Genomic DNA, 22170 nt, shown 5'->3' on the forward strand with positions numbered 1-22170 from the left:
ACATTCTGTGCAATCTCTGGGAGGGAATCTGGGAACCTGCTTTTAAAAACACTGCTTTTCAGCAGGGGTTCTGAAACTTTAGTGAGAATCAGAATCACTGAGTACTGGAATTGCTAACACACAGATTGCTGGGTCCCATCCCCAGCTTCTCATCTGGAGAGGGGCTGGAGAGGGGCTCTATAATCTACAAGTTCCCAGGTGATGCTGATGCTGCTGGTCCCAGGGCCTTACTTTGAGAACCATCGTTGCTGGTGGTTGTTCACTCTGACTGCACATTAGAATCCAGGAGGACTTCAAAAATCCAGATGCCAGGCTGTATCCTAGACACATTACATTACAATCTTAAGACATGTGGGTGGTAAATGCAGGGGGAGGCAACCAGGCATCCGATATTCTCCAAGTGTCCCCAGGGATTCCCAGTGTGCAGCCAAGACTAAGAAAGATGTCTCTAGCAGAGTCCCCTCATCTCTCTGATGGTAAGCATCACCCAGTGGGCTTGTAAAATATACACATTACCAAGTCTCTCCCTCTGAAAGTTCAGACTTGGTAGGTCTGGGTTAGGGCCCAGGCATTTGTATTTATATTTTTATTTATATATTTATTTTTGAGACAGGGTCTTACTCTATCACCCAGGCTGGGTGCAGTGGTGTAATCATGGCTCACTGCAGCCTCAAACTCCTGGGCTCAAGCAATCCTTCCACTTCAGCCTCCCAAGTAGCCGGGACTGACTACACATACTTCACCATGCCTTGCTAAATTTTAAGATGTTTTTGTAGACATGGGGTTTTGCTGTGTTGTCCAGTTTGGCCTTGATCTCCTGGCCTCAAGAAATCCTCCCACCTCAGCCTCCTCATGCATTGGGATTACAGACATGAAGCATCACGCCTGGCCCATCTGTTTGTTTGTTTTTTGTTTTGTTTTATTTTGTTTTTTTGAGACTGAGTCTCGCTCTTTCGCCCAGGCTAGAGTGCAGTGGCACAATCTCAGCTCACTGTAACCTCCACCTCCTGGGTGTAAGCAATTCTTGTGCCTCAGCCTTCCGAGTAGCTGGGATTACAGGCGCCTGCCACCACACCCGGCTAATTTTTGTATTTTTAGTAGAGACGAGGTTTCCCCATGTTGGCCAGGCTGGTCTCCAACTCCTGACCTCAAGTCTTCTGCCCACCTCGGCCTCCCAAAGTGCTGGGATTACAGGAGTGAGCCACTGCACCCGGCCCCATCTGTATTTTTAACAAGCACTTCAGAGGATTCTTATCCTAAATTTTGGGAAACACTGCTAGAGCTCACATTGAGATTGACTAGAGGAAGAGGGGAGCCCTGTTCATGGGGTGAAACTCTCTGCAAGGCAGGAAATGGTAGTATCAAATGCAGGGTGCTGTTCACCACTGGGCCACACATTAGGATTTCCTTGTGAGCCTTTAAAAAATACCAATGCTCAGGGCCCGTCTCCAAATATTTGGATTTAATTGGTCTAATGAGAAGCCAGTATATTTCAAAATCTCCCAACTGATTCTAGCACGCCTGGAGAGTTCAGGATCACAGTTCTAATGCAACCAAAGGAAAGTATCTGAAGAACATAATGTGCAGAAATATTAAGCTACAACCCATGAATGATCAGAGACTAGGGCCATATAATAGGCAAAAACCATTAACTGGAAGGAAGTTCAGGGGACTCAATAGTTTCGATTAACCATGGGCTGGGCTGACACTGAAAAATGTTTCAAGTCTGAGATAGCTGTTTGCTTTTTAAATTATTACAGTAATGGATTCATTGTTGAAAATGAATGTTGGAAGAATATAAAAAAGTACAAAAAACAAAAATTGCTTATACTCTTTCTACTCAGAGATGGTTACTTTGATACGTATCTTCTCGCCTGTGTGTGTGAGGATGTGAATTTTTGAACAGCCTGATAATTCTACTAGGTATCTGGTATTAGGTGAACATCTCAACATTTCCTGACACTTGTAGCACAAACAACAGCAGCCACTTACACAGTGGTTGCTGTGTGCTAGGTCCATGCCACATGCTTTCTGCCTACTCATTTAAGCTTCACCAACATCCTTCTGAGGTAGGAGCTACGGTCATTACCATTTTACAGAGGAGGAAACTGAGGCACAAGTGTTCAGTAACTTGCTTAGTATTAACATTTACAGGGCACTCATGCTGTACGATGCATGGTGCTAAGCATGCCAAGTAAATTATTTCATTTCAACGTTATAATTACCACGATTTCACACTTTTACAGATAAGAAAACCGAGGCACAGGTAGGTTAAATGATTTCCCCAAGTTGCACAGCTTGCAAGGATTTGGGAAAGAGTTCTAAGCCAAGAAACGGGAACCTAAAGCGCTCAGTTAACCCCACGTTTTACTTCTTCCAGTGTCATGCAAACCCCCTCAGGTGCTTAATGTTCGTGGATGAGTTGTATTCCCTCACACACACGGGAGTTACTTAACCCTTCACCAATGCTGGACATTGATACGGATTCCATTCTAAAACACTTTGAGACACACCATTGTTCACAAACACGGGATGCAGAGCTCAGATCATTTAGAGTAAGTCCTTAGAAAAGAAGTGAGTAGATCATGGGGTATTGTGTGACACATGTTGTCAAAATGACTTTAGATAAACTATCCAATTTATAGGCCCTCCTGTCGTGCAGAGGACAGCCGGTCTTGTTGAACCTTTTCATCCCCAGTTATTACAACTATTTTTCCCCATAACTTCTCACTACTTTAATTTGCATTTCTTTGATTACTAGTGAGGTCAATTTCTTTTTCCCCATGTGCTTAGGTGTCATTATACATTTTGTGGTTTCAAATGATTCCGACAACATAGTCTGCTTTTCAGCTGGTGGCACAGCGAGTGAACACAACATGAAACCGGGAGGTGCAAGGCCACCAGTTCTATGCAGCAACAGTGCATGAAGCCTGGGAAGTCCCTGCTGGGGACTGGGCTGCAGAAGAGCCCTTCCAATCACAGAAGCAGAAGGCTGTGGGCAGGAGCCCTGGTAAAAACTTCTATTTTTATTGCTACTATTCTTATTTTGGATTTACCTCTTTGCCTTAAAAGGTAAAGATAGACCCTCAAACTCTATCCAAGGCCGGGTGCAGTGGCTCATGCCTGTAATCCCAGCACTCTGGGAGGCTGAGGTGGGTGGATCACCTGAGGTCAGAAGTTCGAGACCAGCCTGGCCAACACAGTGAAACCCCGTCTCTACTAAAAATATAAAAATCAGCCGGGTGTGGTGGTGGGTGCCTGTGATCCTAGCTATCAGCTACCCGGGAGGCTGAGGTGGGAGAATCGCTTGAACCTGGGAGGCGGAGGTTGCAGTGAGCTGAGACCATGCCACTGCACTCCAGCCTAGGCGACAGAGCAAGACTGAACCTCAAAAATAATAATAATAATAATAATAATTCTGTATCTGCTTCTACCCCCTGATAACTTGTTAGGCAGCCACTTACAGCAAAGCTTAATTATGGGCTGGAAAACCAGAAAATATCCAAAATCAATCTGAGGTAAGGCATTTGCCACTGAACAGCCTCAATGCTTCTGTGTTAACAACCTGTACGTGGTATAAGCTGTCTTAACACCGGGCACAGTAGTAGGAGATCATTTTCTTTTGTTGTCATTGAAATTATGTTTTGAGCATTTGAGTTTTGAGTGCTGAGAAGGGGGCTTCCTGGTCAGGTTCTATGCAGATTATTCATTTTGAAAGCCATCGCCACTGGCCCCCCTCTACATCCCTTTCCTCCCTCTCTCCCCACTTTAGCTGAGCCAGGCCTGCAGCTCCAGAAGCTGCAGAGTCCACCCTTGGGGACTCCCATGTGACCGCCCATCAGTAGCCTGCGAAATGCTGTAGAACATGAACCACTGAAAAGTCTTCAGCACCTACTGTCTCTAGGCTCTCAGGCTCTATAGAAAATCCAAGGTCAAGACTTAAAAACTACAATGTAAGAAGGCATTACAATTGTTACACCCCACTGCGAAAGACTAAAAGAAATCATTAGGAAGTATGTGGTTGGTGCTTTGCACCAGAAACAATCTACCCTCTTACCTCTGCTCTTAGGCTGATGGTGAGTGGGCTTTTATTAAGCACCATTCTCATTTATGACAGTCCTGTGAACGCTTTCCTGGATTGCCTGACTTTAGGGAGGAAACCATACCGTGTGGCTTTGATGCATTTTCTCAATTGATATCCGGGTTTCACAGTGTGCTTAGAGAAGGGGCTAAAATCCTAAGGTGCTACTTGTGCAAGTACACGCCACAAGCATAATCAGAAGACAGATAAAAAATGACAGAAATAGGACAAGAAAACAAACAGCCCGTCACTTCCTACAGAGGGAGCGTGGTTGGTTTTCTTCTCCACCCAAAAATGTTACATTATCACTTTAACTTTGTCAAAACTGCCATATATAACAAACCAAAATAACTAAGAATTTTGGGTTAAACTTCCTTCTGTTTGCACAAGGTGCCAAAATTCCAATTTAATAAAAACCCAGGTCATCTGGGAAATTTTAAATTATCCACTTTACAACGCAGTCCACATATCATAGAAAACTATAAACCATTTAATTAATAAACATCTATTTTGTACCTAGCAAGGGCCAGGCTCTGACAGGTGCAAGCGCACTCGCCATGGGAATTGCTCTGGTAGATTTCTCCTTCAGACAAGTTAGCAAGAATGGCTCTTCTAGTAGCTTCGCTATAGGACGCCCATTACCAGTTAAAATGTGCACTGCTGCATATGGTTTCAAAGCCAAAAATATATTTTCTGATATGTTTAAGGAAATGAGATCAAATTTTTCTTTTTAGAAAAATGAAACTAATTATCTTACATTTTAAAAGACATTAACAATGGCACTTTTAAGAAAACATGCTGAACACATTAACACAGGGTGGGAAAAAGATAAGGAAAGCAAAGTGGAATGTGATCGCCCAGACAAATTGTGTCCACGAGTTCAGTGGGACAAGTAGGGTCTTTACACAGAATTCCCGGGCGAACAGGACGGAGGTGAAACAGAAGTTACGCTTGCCAACAGCCCCATCTCTCATCTCAGGAGAGATGAGGCCAACGAAACAACCGCTAGCAACTGCTTGGGAAATATCTGAAATATGAGCATGTGGAAAACAACATGTTTAACGGAAAATGAGCAAATCTACTCACTGCATATGCAGCAGCTAATTATGAGAAAAATTAGGAGACAGTTCTGTTCGTTCACACAACTCCTTCTCAACCACAATGGAAAATGATATCCTTCTTTTAAAAAGTGAAAGTCTCCTTAGAATAGCAACATTTGTGCCAGGCACAGTGGCTCCCACCTGTAATCCCAGCACTCTGGGAGGTTGATGCGGGCGGATCACCTGAGGTCAGCAGTTCGAGAGCAGCCTGACCAACATGGTGAATGAAACCCTGTCTCTACTAAAAATACAAAAAATTAGCCGGGCACGGTAGCAGGCGCCTGTAATCTCAGCTACTTGGGAGACTGAGGCAGAAGAATGGCTTGAACCCAGGAGGTAGAGGTTGCAGTGAGCCGAGATCGTGCCACTGCACTCCAGCCTGGGCAGTAGAGAGCAAGACTCCGTCTCAAACAAAAAAAAGAAAAGAAAAGAAAAAATAGCAACATTTGGAATGCCTGTAACCATTGGCTTACATTCTCCACCTTCTCAGTGGCCTCCAAGGTCCTCATGAGCCACACTGACTTGTTACCACTGGGGCAGCTACAGCCTGGCACTGGGCCTGATACCCAGCAGCACGGGATAGATGTTTGGATTAACTTAAAAAATCAGCTAGAGGCTTGCTGCCCGCCTGATGAACTGGGGGTTCTGTGGGAAGTGAGACAGTTACCCTTCCCTCCTGCATGAATAAAATCCTGAGCCTTGTCCTCCCGTGGGGGCCCTCAAGGTCCAGTCAGCTGTGCTTTGCTGTGGTCATTGGGGTGGGGCTGGGGAGGCCCCACTAAAGCCATGCCTTTATCCAACGATCCCTTCCTGGTTCCCAAATCTGCAGTCTAGCAGATGCCTACTGCTTTCCATTGCTTTCCAACCCTAGTGTCATGTTCTGGACCAATGGATGGTCACGGCATGTTGGCCTAGCCTCTTCCTTCAAAAGCCACTCCCCTTCCACAGGCATCTGTATCTAGCCATTGGTATCTAGATGCAGAAACTGAGCACCAAGGCTGTAGGTCTCACTGAAAGAGCCAGGAGCAGCGTTCTCTTCTGGTTGGCCGAAGGGCCTTTGGGCATCTCTTTAGAGCGACTCATATTCACCAACCCCAGTATCAGGTGCCTAACGTGCTTCTGCGATGGCCTCAGCCATGTTCCATCCCAGAATTTGCTCTGAAAGCTCTCTGGGTCTGCAAGCCTGCAATTTCATTTTTCGGCATGCCTTGGTCTATTCAGTACCACCCTGCGCAAACGTCCCTCTGACACAGGGTAACGAATGGGCTGATTTTGGAAAGGGGAAATCTGGGGTCCAGAGAAGATGAAGACTGAAGTATAGAGGTTAGCATAAAATTAAAGGTCAGTCAGAAAAGAGAAAACTGCTCTGAAAATATAATGGATAAATATCAGTCTTCAGCAAAGTTCAATTTGAACAAGAATTGTAGGTTGCACTGGCAGAATTGTAACCAGAAAATCCACAAATGCCGAGTCGGACTGCTAATGCATTGTCAGGCCTGCTTTTTATGATGTCACAATGAATGACTCTAGATGACAGTGCAGATTCAGTTAAAACATAAAGTACCTGGCAGACTATTTCCGGAGGTTACAGTTTTTTTATTTTTATTTTTTTAAAAAAATACACAAATAATAGGTCTGGAGGAGGAAGCATGATAAATTTGAGGACTTAGAAGTGATGCTAAATTTGGACATTTGAAGAAGGGGCACAGGAAAGCAATTCAAAGGCACTTGAGTTATCAACGTGCACAGAGGAAATTAAGTAGGAGGCATTTTGGAAAGGCACCCACTGATACCGACCTGGATGGAAGCCCTTGAAGTCACAGTTCCTCCACAGCACGGGCTTTGAACTCCTGTGCTTGGGTCTGGCTTCCACAAATATGAGCTCAGAATGGAAAAATTAAAATAAAAAAAAAAAAAAAAAGAAGTTGGAAGCCATCGCCACTACAGTGCCAACCTGGCCAGCCACAAGACCATAATATTTTTTAAACTCTGATGGCTAGAAATGGACACAAATTGCTCTTCTGTGGTTGCCAGCAGGTTTCTGAATCACCTTTGGGTTAGGGCTTCAGCAGACTTTTGATTTTGCAAGGTCTAGTAAAGAACTTTTATACACACAAGGTAAGTCGGAGTCCACGGGCCCCGCCCCTGGGACTGGGGTTTGGGTTGTTGCTTCCTTTTCATAAATTAGTAAATTCACAGCGGGTGCTGATGTGAAGGATGGAGCCAGCTTGGAAACTGTCATGGTAATTCTAGTAGTATATCTTTTTAATGCACGTAACAAAATCAGGGGCTGGGAGATCGCTCATGGAAGGGGGCGCCTCGTTGATGTGGACCACTGACCAACCTACAGGTAGAGAAGACAAAGAGAGACCCGGCATGGAGGTTCACGCCTGTAATCCCAGCACTTTGAGGGGCTGAGGTAGGAGGATTGTTTGAGCCCAGGAGTTAGAGACCAGCCTGGGAAACATAAGGAGACCCCATCTCTACAAAAAAAATTTAAAAAGAAAAATTAGCTAGATGTGATGGGGAGTGCCTGTAGTCCTAGCTATTCAAGATGAGGTGGGAGGATTGCTTGAGCCTGGGAGGTCAAGGCTACAGTGAGCTGAGATGGCACCACTGCACTCTAGCCTGGATGACAGAGAGAGACCCTGTCTCAAAAAAAAAAAAAAAAAGAGAAAGAGAAAAGAAAAGAGAGAAGAGAGAAGCAGGATGGAGCAAAGGGATACAAATGAAGGAGGAAGGGCATGGAAGAAGGAAAACAATACCCTGGAGAAAAGGTAGGTGGAGCTGGTGAGGGTTCCTGGGGCAGCCGCCAGCTGTGTGCAGTAACATGTCCCTGACGAAGGTGCTAGAACCTCCTCTCACTGTGAGTCGGGGCATCTCTGAACAACATCCTTCCTGCAACTGCACTTCTGAGGGAAAAAAGCTGGGTCACAAACCCCTAACCTCTGACTCACACCAGCTATTCAAATGAGCCCACTCCTTTTACTGATTAACATGGCAAGGACACACTAATGCCTTCTAATCAATGTAAAGGCAAGAAGCCACACTGGGTGGCCCTTAGTCAGCTGCAGACTCCCTACAGGGCCATACGCTGATGCTCCTCCCACGCTAGGGTCCCACTGATAGAGGACCCTGTCCCTCCACATCAATGATCACCCTGGAAGCATCCCAGGGCCTACTGGAAGCCACCCCTGTGAGGGTGTCTTCACAGGCAGGGACAGGAAGCACTAGAGATATGGTTCCCCACGCGAGTGACTAGGAGAAGTCGTGGTGACTGCACGCAGCGCAGACACTGTTCCCTCCCACAACGTGAGGCCTTCCCACCTGATGGCTGGGTAGCCAGACCAGCCTCGGCTTCTGATGCCTCATCTATACTGCAGGGACAGAAGCCTTCCTTTTGAGTTTTCTGGGAGGGATGAAATGAGATAATACCTTCAAAGTGTTATTCATCACTTTCTTGTGGATTCCCTAACTTGAGGAAGAGAAGGTACAGATGGAGAAAAGTAGGCTGAGAAGACAATGTCTGTGGCCCAGCCTTGGGGAGCCCGATGAACCTGCAGTTGACACCCAAAGACAGCTGCCCGGGGTCAATGGAATAGTCCAGGCTTAGGGTACCTGCAGACGGGTGGTTTCTGGCTTCTCACCACACCATCAGGGAGCAGTGTTGGAACATTGCCAGGAGAGTGTGAGCAGCTGCCCTGGGCACTGGAGGGGCAGTGTGGGTTTAAAGGCCATTACCACGACTGTCCAGTGGAACGCTGTCGGCAGCGTCCTTAACTGCCCCTGCCTCTGATGTCTCATCTGTACTGCAGGGACGGACTAAGCCTTCCTTTTGGATTCTGGGAGGAATTAAATGAGATGATACATTCAGAGTGTTTATTTAGCACAGTGCCTGACATGTAAGAAGCTCTTGTTTCATTTAGTATTAACTCAATTAAAATACATTCTCAATGGAGCAGGTTATCTTGAAGCTCTGTTTGCTTGATCTCCTGGGGAAGGGGGTGCGGGTGGCACACAGGAGAGGGTGAAGAACCAAGTGTCTGTCTGAAGGTGATGATTATTTCAGATCGGCATTGTCTTTGTCTAAGTTATAATCAACAGGCCTTCACAATGCCAGGAAAGAGTGACAGAGCCGACTGTCATCACGAGACGCTGCTCCTCCTCGGGATGGCTGGTCTCTGACGAAGAAGCTACACCCATTTCCACAATATGGATGTAGAACAAACCAGCATTTCATTTATTAAAACAAGGCAGGAAGAGAAGCTCTAATCCATTCTCTCTCATGCATATCTAATAGGTAAGGCAGATTATTTCAGTATTTTCATATTTTCTCTTTAATAGGGGCATGTCAGATTTTTACCACGTACACCAGTGTGAACCCCACAATGCCATCACTGACACAGAGAAAGACCAGCCTCGTTTCTCATTTGCCTTTTTCTAGCACCACTCTCGCTTTCATTTATTTATTCGTTTATTCAACAAATACTTATGGAGTATTTGTGGTGCCTTGACCCACGGTTCTTCAGAAGCCAAGATGAGGGCTATGAGAGACAGAAAAGGCAGTCACTATGCGTGGGTTCCTGAGAGCCTGAAGGACCCTGCAGCTGGGTCTCTGGTGATGACACCCTAGGGAGGCTGCCTAAAGGTCCCCAGGCCCACAACTGGTGCACAGCGGCCCGCCAGTGACACCCCCAGTCCACACCCTGTCCTTTATCGAGAACGCAGAGGCACAGTCATCTTTGAGGCAAAGGGGCTGGACTGGAAGACCCACTTGGGTCTCTTTTGGACCCCGTCTCACATTCCCACCCTCAGTGTCTCTCCGTGGGGCATTTCCTAGCTCTCGGACTCATCCAGTTCTCTAGCTGAAGGCAGAATTGCACATGAACAACTGTCCTCTTGGGGATGGCATAACCACCAAGACACATGAGGCCCTCGGTGGTACTGCCGCTGGATCTTCCTTGTCATTCCAGAAGCCTGCGCCTCCACACCACTGCACTTCCAGAAGCCTCACGTTCGAGGGACACAACCTGCTTTTTAGTGGGGAAACTGGTGCTGGTAAAAGCCACATGGGGCACGTGTGGCAGAGAGGACCAGTTTCCAGGCCCTTCTGGAAGTTTCCACACTTACGAGTGAGACCAAGGAGAAGAGCATACAGAAGACAGTGGGGGAAGAGGCGGCCTGCCTCTTCCTGGTGTTCATGAGCATGCCAGCCCTCAAGAAAAAACAGGCTTTGCCCCATAACAAGGTCAAAATACCAATGGCTAATGCTTAGGATGGGAAACAAGCGGTGAAAAGGCAAATCGTGTTTGTGGATTTATAAGTTTGTAAAAGAAAGAAGAACATAGAAACAGATGTTAAACTTGAAGCATTCTCTGTTTTTGGAAAACTCTTATAAGCAGGATATGCTTTAAGAGAAGCTTTAAAAGACCCTGAAAATGAACTGTTTACCATATCCAGTAGCACTATCTAGAATGGATGTTTACTGATCAAATAGAAACCTCCCAAGATGAGGCCCCAGACCACCACATCAGAGACTCTCCCTAGGTTGCTAAGTCTCTCATTAGTTACAACTGCCGCTGATGACAGGAGATAATTACAAGTTATTCTCATGGGTAACTAACAAAAAAATCTTACCCAAATTCCTGGGGCTATGCAGAGAAGAGCCAATTATGGTATAACATTCAGCTTCAAACCTCTGCTATGTTAAGAGTATTTTACAGCTTCCTCTGATTATAATATTTCAAAGGAAACACATTAAGGAAACCCTGAGTGCCTGATAACAGCCTTTTACATATTTTAATGATCGTTAAGTATTATTTAGTTTTGGCTACTTGTATTTTAAGCATGCAGTTTCCTCCATGTGCAGATAACACAGTTTTTCCTCTTTGCCCACTTCCTCTTAATCTGTGTGTGTGTGTGTGTATGTGTGTGTGTCAGCAGGCAAGCTTTGGACATAGCCTGTGGGTCTTTTCCTGGACCACGTAAGCCACTTTCATGCAAAGCCTACAGCCAGTTTCATCGCTACACTCTGTTAACTGAGACCATTTAGGAGTGGGCTAGCATCTAGATGAGCTCTCCGTGGAGTCAATGACTTAAAAAGGGGGAAATGCCAAGTCTTTAGTGTTACTTGTCAAATGGTCTGTGAAGAGAACATGTTTTGGGGCACACAGGCAGTCCCTGTGGCCTGGAAACTGTCCTCACCCGCAGTCCTTGCAGCGGGGAAAGCTCAGGCATCCATGCCTGGTCATTCCCTCCTCCCCATCCAACCTCCCACTCCCTTGTCCAGCCCCTCCCCTCTGATCTGAGGGGGCAGACACCCTAACCCAGACTCAAGCATCCACTGGCTGTCCAAAACTCAATTTTTTCAAAAGTTTCAACTAAGGGATGTGGGCAGTTGTCAGCAGTGGTTTCTGAAGCTAAGCCGTCAAGAGGAGCAAGGGTGGAGTCTAAGTCTCTGCCAGCCAGAGGTAGGGGGAAGCAGACGCTGTCAGGGAAGGGAAGAGGAGCATAAACAAGTACCCGGAGACGCAGAGATGGGTGGCAATGGGGGACAGAGATGAATGAGTCCCCAGGGGAACAACCCACAGTCCAGGGGGACGCCTTCTCATTCCACATCTAATGAGGCCAGCCACTCTTTCTCCATTTCCTAGGAATGGTCCTGAATCTCTCCATGAATCCTTACAATGACCCCTCCCTTTCCTTTCAGGTAGGTTCCAGGTAGGGAAACTCTACTGCTAAGAAGTCTTCAGCCCAGGGGCAAAGAAGGCCCCTGAGCCAGGAGTCCCACAGTCAGGCTTCACAGTCCATCTGCTGTGCTTTAAACGCTGGTAAAATTACCAGTCATACGAACAATGGCCCAACACATTAACATATAGCTTCCAAAAACAATTACTGTCTACTCATCAATTTAGATAAACTATGTACAAGGAGAACCAACTCTTGGTCCTTCTCCACTACTTACACCTAAGAGATTTTTAGCAAGTTCACATGCTCCTTTGCCTTTCTTCACGACAGAATTGTCATTCTTCTCCTGTGCTAGATGCTCAATACTACTTGATCTGCTAATAGTGAAAGCTCAAAGCAACAGCCCCCTCAGCACATTAGGAAACAAGTATCCTGAATGCTTGAAAATCTCATCAAAGCTTCATATTTGTGGTTTTTTTTCTTTTTTTTTTTTAAGTTTTACTAGATGTCCCTCGAGTAGAAAGGGAAAAAGACAAAAAAAAGTTTTACTAGATAGAGCTGGTCCTTAAATCAGAAACTCTGTTCTAAACTAATACTAATCATTAGAGGGTAAGGAACAGTCCTGACCATTCTTACCAGACAATGCTGATATTCCAGCTAAGCCCCAGATGATGGATAATCCTGCCTTCCATGTATGCTCCCTTTACAACGTCCACAGAAGAGCAGTGCTATGTGCATTATCTCATGTAGACAGGTCAGGATGCAGTCTTTATAGGCCTCTCCAGACAGGAAAGGGACACAGCTGGGCTCTGGGAGCTGTCACACGTCCATGCATGCCAGGGAGAGGGTGGAGGACAAGGGACTGAGAAAAGACCATGCAGTGATGGTAACCCCAGGAGCTTACAGAATCAAGTGCTCCTTTCAAACAAAAACAGGCCTCACCTGGAGAGAGCTCAGCCAGGCCCAGTGCTGCTGCAGGGTGGCAGCCCCAAGGCCTCTGGCAGCCCGGGGTGGGTGGGGGAGTTGTGGCCCAAGCTGGGCTCCCTCCACTGCTGCACTGAGTGGCCATTGATGGCCAGTGACATCCTCTGGACTTTGTGTTTGCTATGGTTTAAATGTTTATTCCATCTAAAACTTCTGTTGAAATTTAATTGCCATTGTAACAGTATTAAGAGGCGGGGCCTTTAAGAGGAGATGAGGTCATGAGAGTTCCACCCTCCTGGGTGGGACTGGTGCCCTTATAAAAGGATGAGTTCAGCCCTCTCTTGTTTGATCTCACTCTCACACTCTCACCTTCCACCGTGAGATGACACAGCAAGAAGGTCCTCATGAGATACCAGCACCTTGACCTTGGACTTTCCAGCCTCTAGAACAGTGAACTGATAAATTTCCATTCATCATAAATTACCTGGCCTGTTAACAGCAGCACACATTGGATGAATGCAATGTTCTTCAGTTATAAGACAATAACATTGCCAACATGCCTAGGTCGCCACTATCCTGTCAGAATAAAACCAATTTTCAGTCAGTCCCTGTGGCCTTCCAAACGACCTTGACCTCCATCTTTCCCAGGACATCAGTGGGGTGCTGAGGACTGGCCCAAAGTGTGGGGACACACTTTAAGGCAGCCCTCAACCAAGAAACTGCAGAAGAGGAACCCTCGTGACCCTTCCCAACTACACTATGGCTTCAAGTTGGACAGGGCTCTCCTGGGCTCCAGGCACCCCCTAGACCGGGAGGCCAGCCCAGCAAAGGTCACTGTGTGGGATGGAGGAGGCAGCAAGACCACAACTGCGCTTTTGAGTAACCAAAGACTGGGATCTGACAGCACCATTTATCCATCAGATTCAGAATTCACATAAGCCATAGTAGTATTGGCTTCTCTTATTATTATTATTTTTTTTAATTTAAGCTGTTTACTATTGACACCTATTTACTTCTTCCCAAAGCACTTTGTTTCTGATGGGAAAAACAATTCTCCTTCATGCCTACCTTTCTGTTTCCCTCCAATTTTCAGTTCTCTATCGGGCACCTAAAAAATAAAGTCATTTCAACCCAGGGAACCTTGCAGCCAGTCTCTGAGGCTTGGGGCACTGGGAGGGATGTTTGCAAACATGTATGCGTTTGCTGTTTCTACCCTAGGACCAACCTTCAATCCAAAAGCTACTCTACATCACCTAAGTGAATCGGCCAATCTCAGCAACATGGACAAGAGGCCAGATCTGTTGAGAACCCTGTCATCTGTATGAAAACATCCCAGGGCTACACAAAGCCACTTATCTGAGCCCTTCACTCAGGACGGAAAGAAAGGCAGCTTGCAGATCTGATTATGCCATAGTCCTCAGGAACCTGTTACCACACAAGGGGCTAGAAAGTCCTGAGCGAGTTGTGGATGAGGTTGGCAGCCACACTGCCCACACAGAACTCTAAAGGGGTTCTCCTGCCTCCCACCGTGGGGCTCAACTCTGATCCAGCCCCTCAAATTTGAGGGAGACCCCACATAACCTACATGGTCCATCTGCAGGGATTCCACAGCCCTGTCTTTACTTCATTAGAAACCGACTGTTCTGCTTTTCAACAGTTGCTACAATGGGGGAAAGAATAAATTGAACTCATGAGCATGTATTAAATAACCATATATGCCTAGTACTGTAAGACTCTGTACAAGAAACAAAAGAAATAGGAGACAAGGTACAGTCTCAGTACCTTGAAATCCAGGTTGGAAGATACGGATATACTCAGCACAAAACTAAATGAAAAAGAAAAAAAAAAAACAAGCACCAGTTTGTGTGGTAGTCATTAAGGTTATCTGAACCCTCAGCCATCTCACCTATAAGCTCCCTCTTCCAGCTCCGTGCTGAAAAATGGGGGTCAAGAAAGTGAAGGCCTTGACAGTAGTTGACTGAAGTGTGAGTTCTGAAGCACAAGGTGAAACAGAAACAGCTTCCAGCCCCTTCTTCATTGTGACTTTTCCCCCTGAGCCTGGCTCCATCAGTGCTAACTCCTCTGGCCCCTCGCTGGAGAAGCAATCTGACTCGGCAACTTAAACCTGCTTTCACTACGCTGGGCAAAAACGAGGGCTCTCACCTTTGCTTTTCTCCAATAATGTGTTAAGTGCTCTGACTCTTAAAAACAAAATGCTTCCGATTTTTGCCTGAAAACTGTCAACCAACAAGGAAGGTCCTTTCTCTGCAAGGGTGACCTCTAACCATGGGAGGCGAGTTCATTCCCATCAGACTTGCCCGTTTTGTGTGTTTGTTTCTCTTAAAGAAAGGTCCTTGATTCTATGTCCTTCGTCCATATCTAACTGCTGACATGCAGTTACATAACACACTCTGTAGACTCACAGCTCTTCCTCCCCAGTCTGTGCCTGGTCCCAGTGCAGCATTAAAGGCAAATGCAGTGTTAAGAAGGGATGACAAAGGTTTCCTCCAGGTGGAAACTGCCTGGGAGAGGGCTTCAGGGCTCCTCTCCCAGCCTGGCTCTGTGGCAAGCTGCCGAAATTCTTTTTTTTTTAACCATCCTGTTCCCCTAGCCAACCCGCCCTCTCTTTTTGTTGTAAGGAAACACCCACAGATGCAGCTGTATTCAGATGGGATCCCACATTAGGGCCAGTGTGTGTGCAAGGAAAAGATAGGTCAGAAGCCAATGGAATGATATGAATATATCAGAAGAAAGGTTTTGTCTTACAAACTGAGGGGAATACAGACCCCTTTTCAACTCTCTGTAACCTGCAAAATATTGAATTGTGTCAATAAGAAAGCCAAATACACTGTGAATGGGTGTGTGGTTGTGAACTAGCTTTTATAAAGTTCTAAAATGACTCCTAACTGAGGCAAGATGAAGAGATTACAAGGGAACCAAGAAGCAGAGTCCTAACACATGGCATTTAGCATGATAGAACGTGTTTACTCACCGCTATTTATTGAAGGCCCATTATGGCAAAGCCCTGTGCTAAGCACTGCTGGAACACCCTGAATATCTCAGTGAAAACAAGTGATCTTGGGCTGGGCGTGGTGGCTCATGCCTCTAATCCCAGTGCTCTGGGAGACTGAGGTGGGAGGATTGCATGAGGCCAGGAGTTAGAGATCAGCCTGGGCAACACAGTGAGACTCTGTCTCTACAAAAAATAAAAATTAGCCAGGTGTGGTTGTGTGCACCTGGCCCAGCTATTCGAAAGGCTGAGGTGGGAGAATCACTTGAGTCCAGGAGGCCAAGGCTACGGTGAGTTATGACTGCACCACTGCACTCCAGCCTGGGCAACACAGTGAGACCTTGTCTCTAAAAAAAACAAAAAGAAGTGGCCAGGCACGGTGGCTCACTAATCCCAGCACTTTGGGAGGCCGAGGCGGGCAGATCACGAGGTCAGGAGTTCGAGACCAGCCTGACTAACATGGTGAAACCCTGTCTCTACTAAAAATACAAAAATTAGCCAGGCGTGGTGGCACATGCCTATAATCCCAGCTACTCAGAAGGCTGAGGCAGGAGAATCACTTGAACCCTGGAGGTGGTTGCAGTGAGCCGAGATTATGCCACTGCACTCCAACCTGGGCAACAGAGCAAGCCTCCATCTCAAAAACAAAACAAAAAACAAAAAAAAAGTGTTCTTGTGTCTAATACCATTTACCCCTCATTGGCCCCGGCCAAATATAGAGCTGAAAGAGTTTGCCTACACATCACCCACTGCTAACTCCTGAGTCAAAAGAGAATGGTGGGTTCACAGTGAAACTTACCCTGCCTCTGAAGTTCTGGAAGCAGAAGTGCTCTGGGGCTCCCCAGGGCCTCTCGGTGTGCTGCGGCGGCTTTCGGAGTCACTCACGTGTCCTTTCCCCGCGGACGTCTTACGAGGTGCGAGGGCCGCAGGGCCATCCTCATGCCCATTCTGCAGGCCCTGGCCTGCTCGTGTCCCAGTCCTCACTGCCTGGCGCCCCTTGGGGTTATCCTCGCGCGGTGCTGGGAGGTCTCTGGACAGTTTGTATCCATGAGAGATCAGGAGGTCTTCTACACTGTACATGATGCCCAGGCTTCAGCAAAGCTCAACCACTGGAACCATGGTGGTGGCAGGACCCAGCACTGCAGAACAACAGGGAGCTCTATTTGTGACCAGGTCTCCCTGGGGGTCAGTCTTACACCTCCTCCTCCTGTGGTCCCCCCACCAAACCAGGCCACGGCGATGGACACAACACAGAACCTGCATAGAAAAGGAGACACAGGGATGGCTCTGCCTGAAATTGCTCTCCATTCTATTCACGTAGAAAGTGGGTGTGGCTCTGGCTCTAGAGGACGTGGTGGAACCCTGAGGACCTCACCCTTTGATGACTGCCTCTGGTAGAAGAGCATGTGGCATGGCGCTTAAGCAGTGACATCAACACTGTCCACCTTCCCCTTGTCCCACTCACCTACAAAGAGCAGGCGGAAGGAGTGTGGACCAAAAAAAATACAGATCTGGGAGCTGCAATGATTCCTTCATGTTTCTAAAAAGAGAAACTACCAATATCCAGCTTAATCTTAGGACATGCCCTTGCTTTCATCCTGTAGACATACCTTTGCTGTATGAGAGAGTGAGATCTTTAATCAACACAGTCATGATATGCTTCAGAGGAAGCGACTGAAGCAGCAACTGCCAGGGCAGCCCCTCCATGGCAGTTAACTAGCAACCAAAAATAGATTTTAACTCTTTGGGTTCATGATGAGAAAACAAACAACACACTGATCAATCATACACACCCAACTCACTACACAATACCAAAGTTCTCTTTTCCTTATGAAAGTTTTTTTTTTTTTTTTGAGATAGAGTTTCACTCTTGTTGCCCAGGCTGGAGTGCAGTGGCATGATCTCGACACCCTGCAACCTCCGTCTCCTGGGTTCAAGCGATTCTTCTGCCTCAGCCTCTCGAGTTGCTGGGAATACAGGCATGTGCCACCATGCCTGGCTAATTTTTTGTATTTTTCGTAGAGACAGGGTTTCACCCTGTTGGCCAGGCTGGTCTCGAACTCCTAAACTCAGGTAATCCACCCACCTCTGCCTTCCAAAGTGTTGGGATTACAGGCATAAGCCACCACACCTGGCCTCCTTATTAAACTTTTATGAATCAAATTTCTTTCTAGTAGATCTTGAGGAAAAGTTTTTGCATCTCTCAGCCAAGGATGTCCACACCCAAATCCTGCTATAGTACCTGAATCAACAGCAGCAACTTCCTCCACTGTAAGCTGCACAAAATGAGAGGACCCACAAAGAATAAAAATGGGCAGAAAGCTACCCGAGAGCAAAAGAGGTAGAGCCACCCTGCTTACTCCTACATGAGAACATCTTTCTTCCTAAGTCTTCCCTTTGATGATAAGGCATAAGACAGATTGGTCAGCCGGATCCACCCACCACTGCTTCCATGAGGGCTGATGGTAATGCTGGCCTGGGTGAGAGGCACACAAAAGCCACAAAAGCCAGCTCCACCAGAAAGCTCAGCCAGCTCCAGCCCCACTTTGCTGGTGGACGGAAACAGAGTTGCTGCAGCCATGGCGAACAATGGCCAGGAAACGCCTGCTGGTCCATGTGCAGGTGAAAGGAAGATGTCTGCAGCATGTGCTTCCTGTCACTGGGAGCTCTTACTTGGGTCCATTGCACAATTCTGCTGTGCCTGTCCTCACTCTTCATCACCTGCTAGATTACAGTAGGGAAAGTCTCGCCTGTCAGCATGGAGAGTATCAAACTTTGGAAGTTGATAATTTTCCATTATGTCCCTACATTTTATGGAAGCTGACAAGCTCTGGCAGCTACTGTACTAGTAGAAAAATCTCCATAGCAACTCTGCCACTCCTGACACTCCTACTGCATGTCTTTCGGGGAGTTGTACAACTTGGGTCATTTGCTTCAACAGACAAGGAAGGACCAGAGAAGCAAGAGTTTGTTCTTCGACTCAACAGAGCAAGTTCCACCATGTGAGGGATTATAGAGGAATGAGATCCCATCACAAGCAAAGGGCTTCAGGAACACAGAGTCAGGCTTTAGGGCAGGGTCTTTGGTTTGTTTGATGCTTTATCCCCAGCAACTTGCGCACAGCATGCACTCAATAAATACTTGTTGAGAAAATGCACAAATGAGAGACAGAACTGTTTGAGCTAGGTTTTGAAGAATGGTTAGGAGTTCATTAGGCAAAGAGCATGTGTATGTGTATGAGAAGGGGAACTGGCATTTAAAATAGATTATGAGTAGAATTATCCCAAGGGTAAAGAAATGAGGCTGGGCACAGTGGTTCACGCCTGTAATCCCAGCACTTTAGGAGGCTAGGTGGGTGAATCACTTGAGGCCAGGAGTTTGAGACAAGTCTGGACAATATGGTGAGACCCTGTCTCTACTAAAAATACAAAAACTAGCCAGGCATGATGGCAAACACCGGTAATCCCAGTTACTCAAGAGCCTGAAGGAGGACAATCGCTTGAACCTGGAAGGCGGAGGTGGCCATAAGCCGAGATCATGCCACTGTACTCCAGCTTGAGTGACAAAGCAAGATGCTGTCAGGAAGGAAGGAAGGAAGGAAGGAAGGAAGGAAGGGAAGGAAAGGGAAAGAGAGAAAGAAATTAATGGCTTAGTAACAGAATCCTGGCAGCCTAGAACAAAGTCCCCAGGCTCACTGGTTCAACATCACACACAGGGTCAGCATCACAGTTAAAGTTAGCATTAGGTCTCACGACACTCAGTTTCTATCTCTTACTCTGCTGGGCTCTTTAAAATAAAAGCAAATTGCACTGTACTCCAAGTGGCCACCAAACACACTGAGGAACAGGCATGTGCAGCACACAGCTAGTTGCACTACAGTCCATTTGTCAGAATGGCAGAGAAGACATAACCCTCACAAAACACAGATGTGGGGCATTTTCTTCCTGGGGCTGGATAGGTTGGTCCAATATGGCTATGTGTTTGCATGGTAATTATTTTTAGTATGAATATCTTTCAATCGTAGTTAATTGATTCTTCCCTCCCCCGCAGCCCAATAAACTCTTCCTCTACAAACTCCAAGGAAAAACCTCAACTATAAACCCAGGATTGCAGCACACATGAAATCTAATAACATCAACTATGAATGACCATCCGTAATGTGCTAGATTCTGTACTGGCACACTTTCATTCATTCTATGCTTCCAGTAAACTTCTCGATGTAGACAGAAACGTCTCCATTTTCACAAGAAAACCGAGGCTGACAGTCCAAGGTTACACAGCTTGTGTTAGATCCAAGGTTTGAACTACATCTGTCTAGCTTCAAAGTTCAGGCTACGAATTTAGGTTCACCCATCTATATTTTCTTCCTTAACATCAAAAAAGTTTCCTAATTTGCCAAATAATCCATAAACATAAATAAGGAAAGATAGAAGGCATAGTGGCATTAAAATTAAAAACCATGTATTTAAAAGGAAAAAAATTCTCCTTTATTCTCTAGGAGCAGAATGACTCTTCTAGATGACTCTTCTCACACACCACACACACACGTACATACACACGTGCACACACACACATGAGTTGATGCCTCACTTGACTATAATGCCTTGATGGCAATGCTGGTGTTAATGTTTAAATGCTCAGTAATATGATTCACTCTCGAATACACCATGCAATTGCCTTGTGACCTTAACAGACCTCTTTCATCATTTGGGGTTTTGAGCTTTGCATAAATAACGTGGGGCTATCATAAAGCATGCTGTATGAAACTGAAATGCATATATAATAAGTGGGAGATGAGTAACTTTAAAAAAATAAATTCTTAAAGAAAAAAAAAGTCCTATATAGAAATAGCCATTCTTATCTGCACCATTAATAGAATTTGGACTTAATTTGAGTAGACAACAGCAAACCACAAATGGGTCTGGGCGAGGGAAATCTGGCAGGAAAGCAGAGGACTAAAGTGGATAGAGCGAGAACAGATGGGGGACCTGTAGTTACAAGTCCTTTCTATTGTAACATGCACGGGGGGCTGGCAGAGGGGATAAGAAAAAAAAGGAATAATAAGAGTAATTTTCAGGAGAAGAAGTACAATGGATTTTAGCCTCAGTGACGAGGATAATGATCATTCCATTAATAGAAATATAGAAACTGGAAATAATTGTTGGTTTGAGAAGATGACAGCTCATTTGATTTTGATTTAACCAACCTAGTCTCACAAAATCCTCTTTTCCCCAAATCATCATCAAGTGGATTTTCATCAAAGATTAATTATGTGTCCTTCCAGAGAACCTGAATAAGACCACTTGTGCAGCGATCTTATTGCATGGCACCTTTTCAAAGTTCTTTAAATATTAGCTCTACGGTGTCTATTCAAATGGAAAGGATTATAAAATTAGGAAGTTGCTGTTAACCATCCACTGACATTGGGCATGGGGCTTGGTTACCTCTCACTTTGCTGTTGGGATGAGTGTCTGTTTCTCAATGGTGCATGGTATTTATCTGTGAGCTGAATCAAGCCTAAGTCACTGCACAGGAGGAAAGGAGAGAACCCTTTGGGTCTCAGTCTTCTCCTGAAAGAGTAAAATGAGAAGGCTGAACTAGAGGTCCTTTTAGAGTCCTTCTAGCTTTAGGGAGCAGCCCCCTTTCTCTAGCCTATTCTCGCCTGTGATGAGCAGCAGGCATCGAAGTCAGCTGCCCCAGGAAAAAAGAGTACAGCTTGTGGCCATGACACAGGCAGGGCTAAATAGGTCATCTGAAGACAGAACCTCTGACCTTGGCCTTATTAGCACCTATGCAGAGGCCACCCAAAAGAGCAGAGATAAATGGCCACCCACTGAGGAAAGGAGTGGGTTGGGGTAGGCAGGCCAGGAGCGAAATATCCAGCAATTCTCCATCCCAGAGTGCGGGTGCTTCACACTTACGCCAATGTAAATTCATCAGGGCACTTGTTTTACATTGGAAGTGCCAGGCACTGGGCTGAAGAATATAAAGACAAATAAGACCCCATCAGCACCCTCCCTTGCAATGCTATGGTCTACATGGTATTATTTCAATTATGGATCCTCTCATCACTAAAGGTTGAGACTGGCGAATGAATGCCATTTAACAGGTACCATCTTCTCCCTTTCCATTTATAAAAATAAACATTTTAATTCTCATATTTACAGTTACAACGCTCAAGACAGTGAAAGGAAACAAAACATTAAGGAACTCATGAAATCAACCAGAGCTTTTTTTCCTTTTTAAAATTGGCCTAGAACACAAACTAAAAATTAACTTTAAAAAGAGAGACAAATATACTATTAAGATGAAAAGCATGGTCATCCTTACCTGTAATCAAAGAAATGCAAATTAAACCAAAATGCCAT

At 45.8% G+C, this 22170-nt stretch overlaps 1 protein-coding gene across 2 annotated transcripts in view; it reads right to left on the reverse strand.

The window, feature by feature from the left end:
* The window catches only part of KIAA1462 (KIAA1462 ortholog), a 99752-nt gene that overhangs the window by 13651 nt on the left and 63931 nt on the right, over nucleotides 1-22170 (reverse strand). Inside the window, exons 2-3 of one of the 2 annotated variants that reach the window (XM_011956335.1) lie at nucleotides 16602-16941; nucleotides 13861-13900 (exon numbers count right to left, since the gene is read on the reverse strand). Coding sequence is in view for 1 of the 2 variants with exons in the window: in XM_011956334.1 (XP_011811724.1) it covers nucleotides 16602-16882 (281 nt within the window). In the remaining variant the exon portion in view is untranslated. The remainder of the gene's footprint in view (nucleotides 1-13860; nucleotides 13901-16601; nucleotides 16942-22170) is intronic. The other variant, XM_011956334.1, reaches the window with a different exon arrangement.

Source organism: Colobus angolensis, unplaced genomic scaffold, assembly GCF_000951035.1.
Source record: "Colobus angolensis palliatus isolate OR3802 unplaced genomic scaffold, Cang.pa_1.0 Scaffold414, whole genome shotgun sequence".
Taxonomy (NCBI): Eukaryota; Metazoa; Chordata; class Mammalia; order Primates; family Cercopithecidae; genus Colobus; species Colobus angolensis.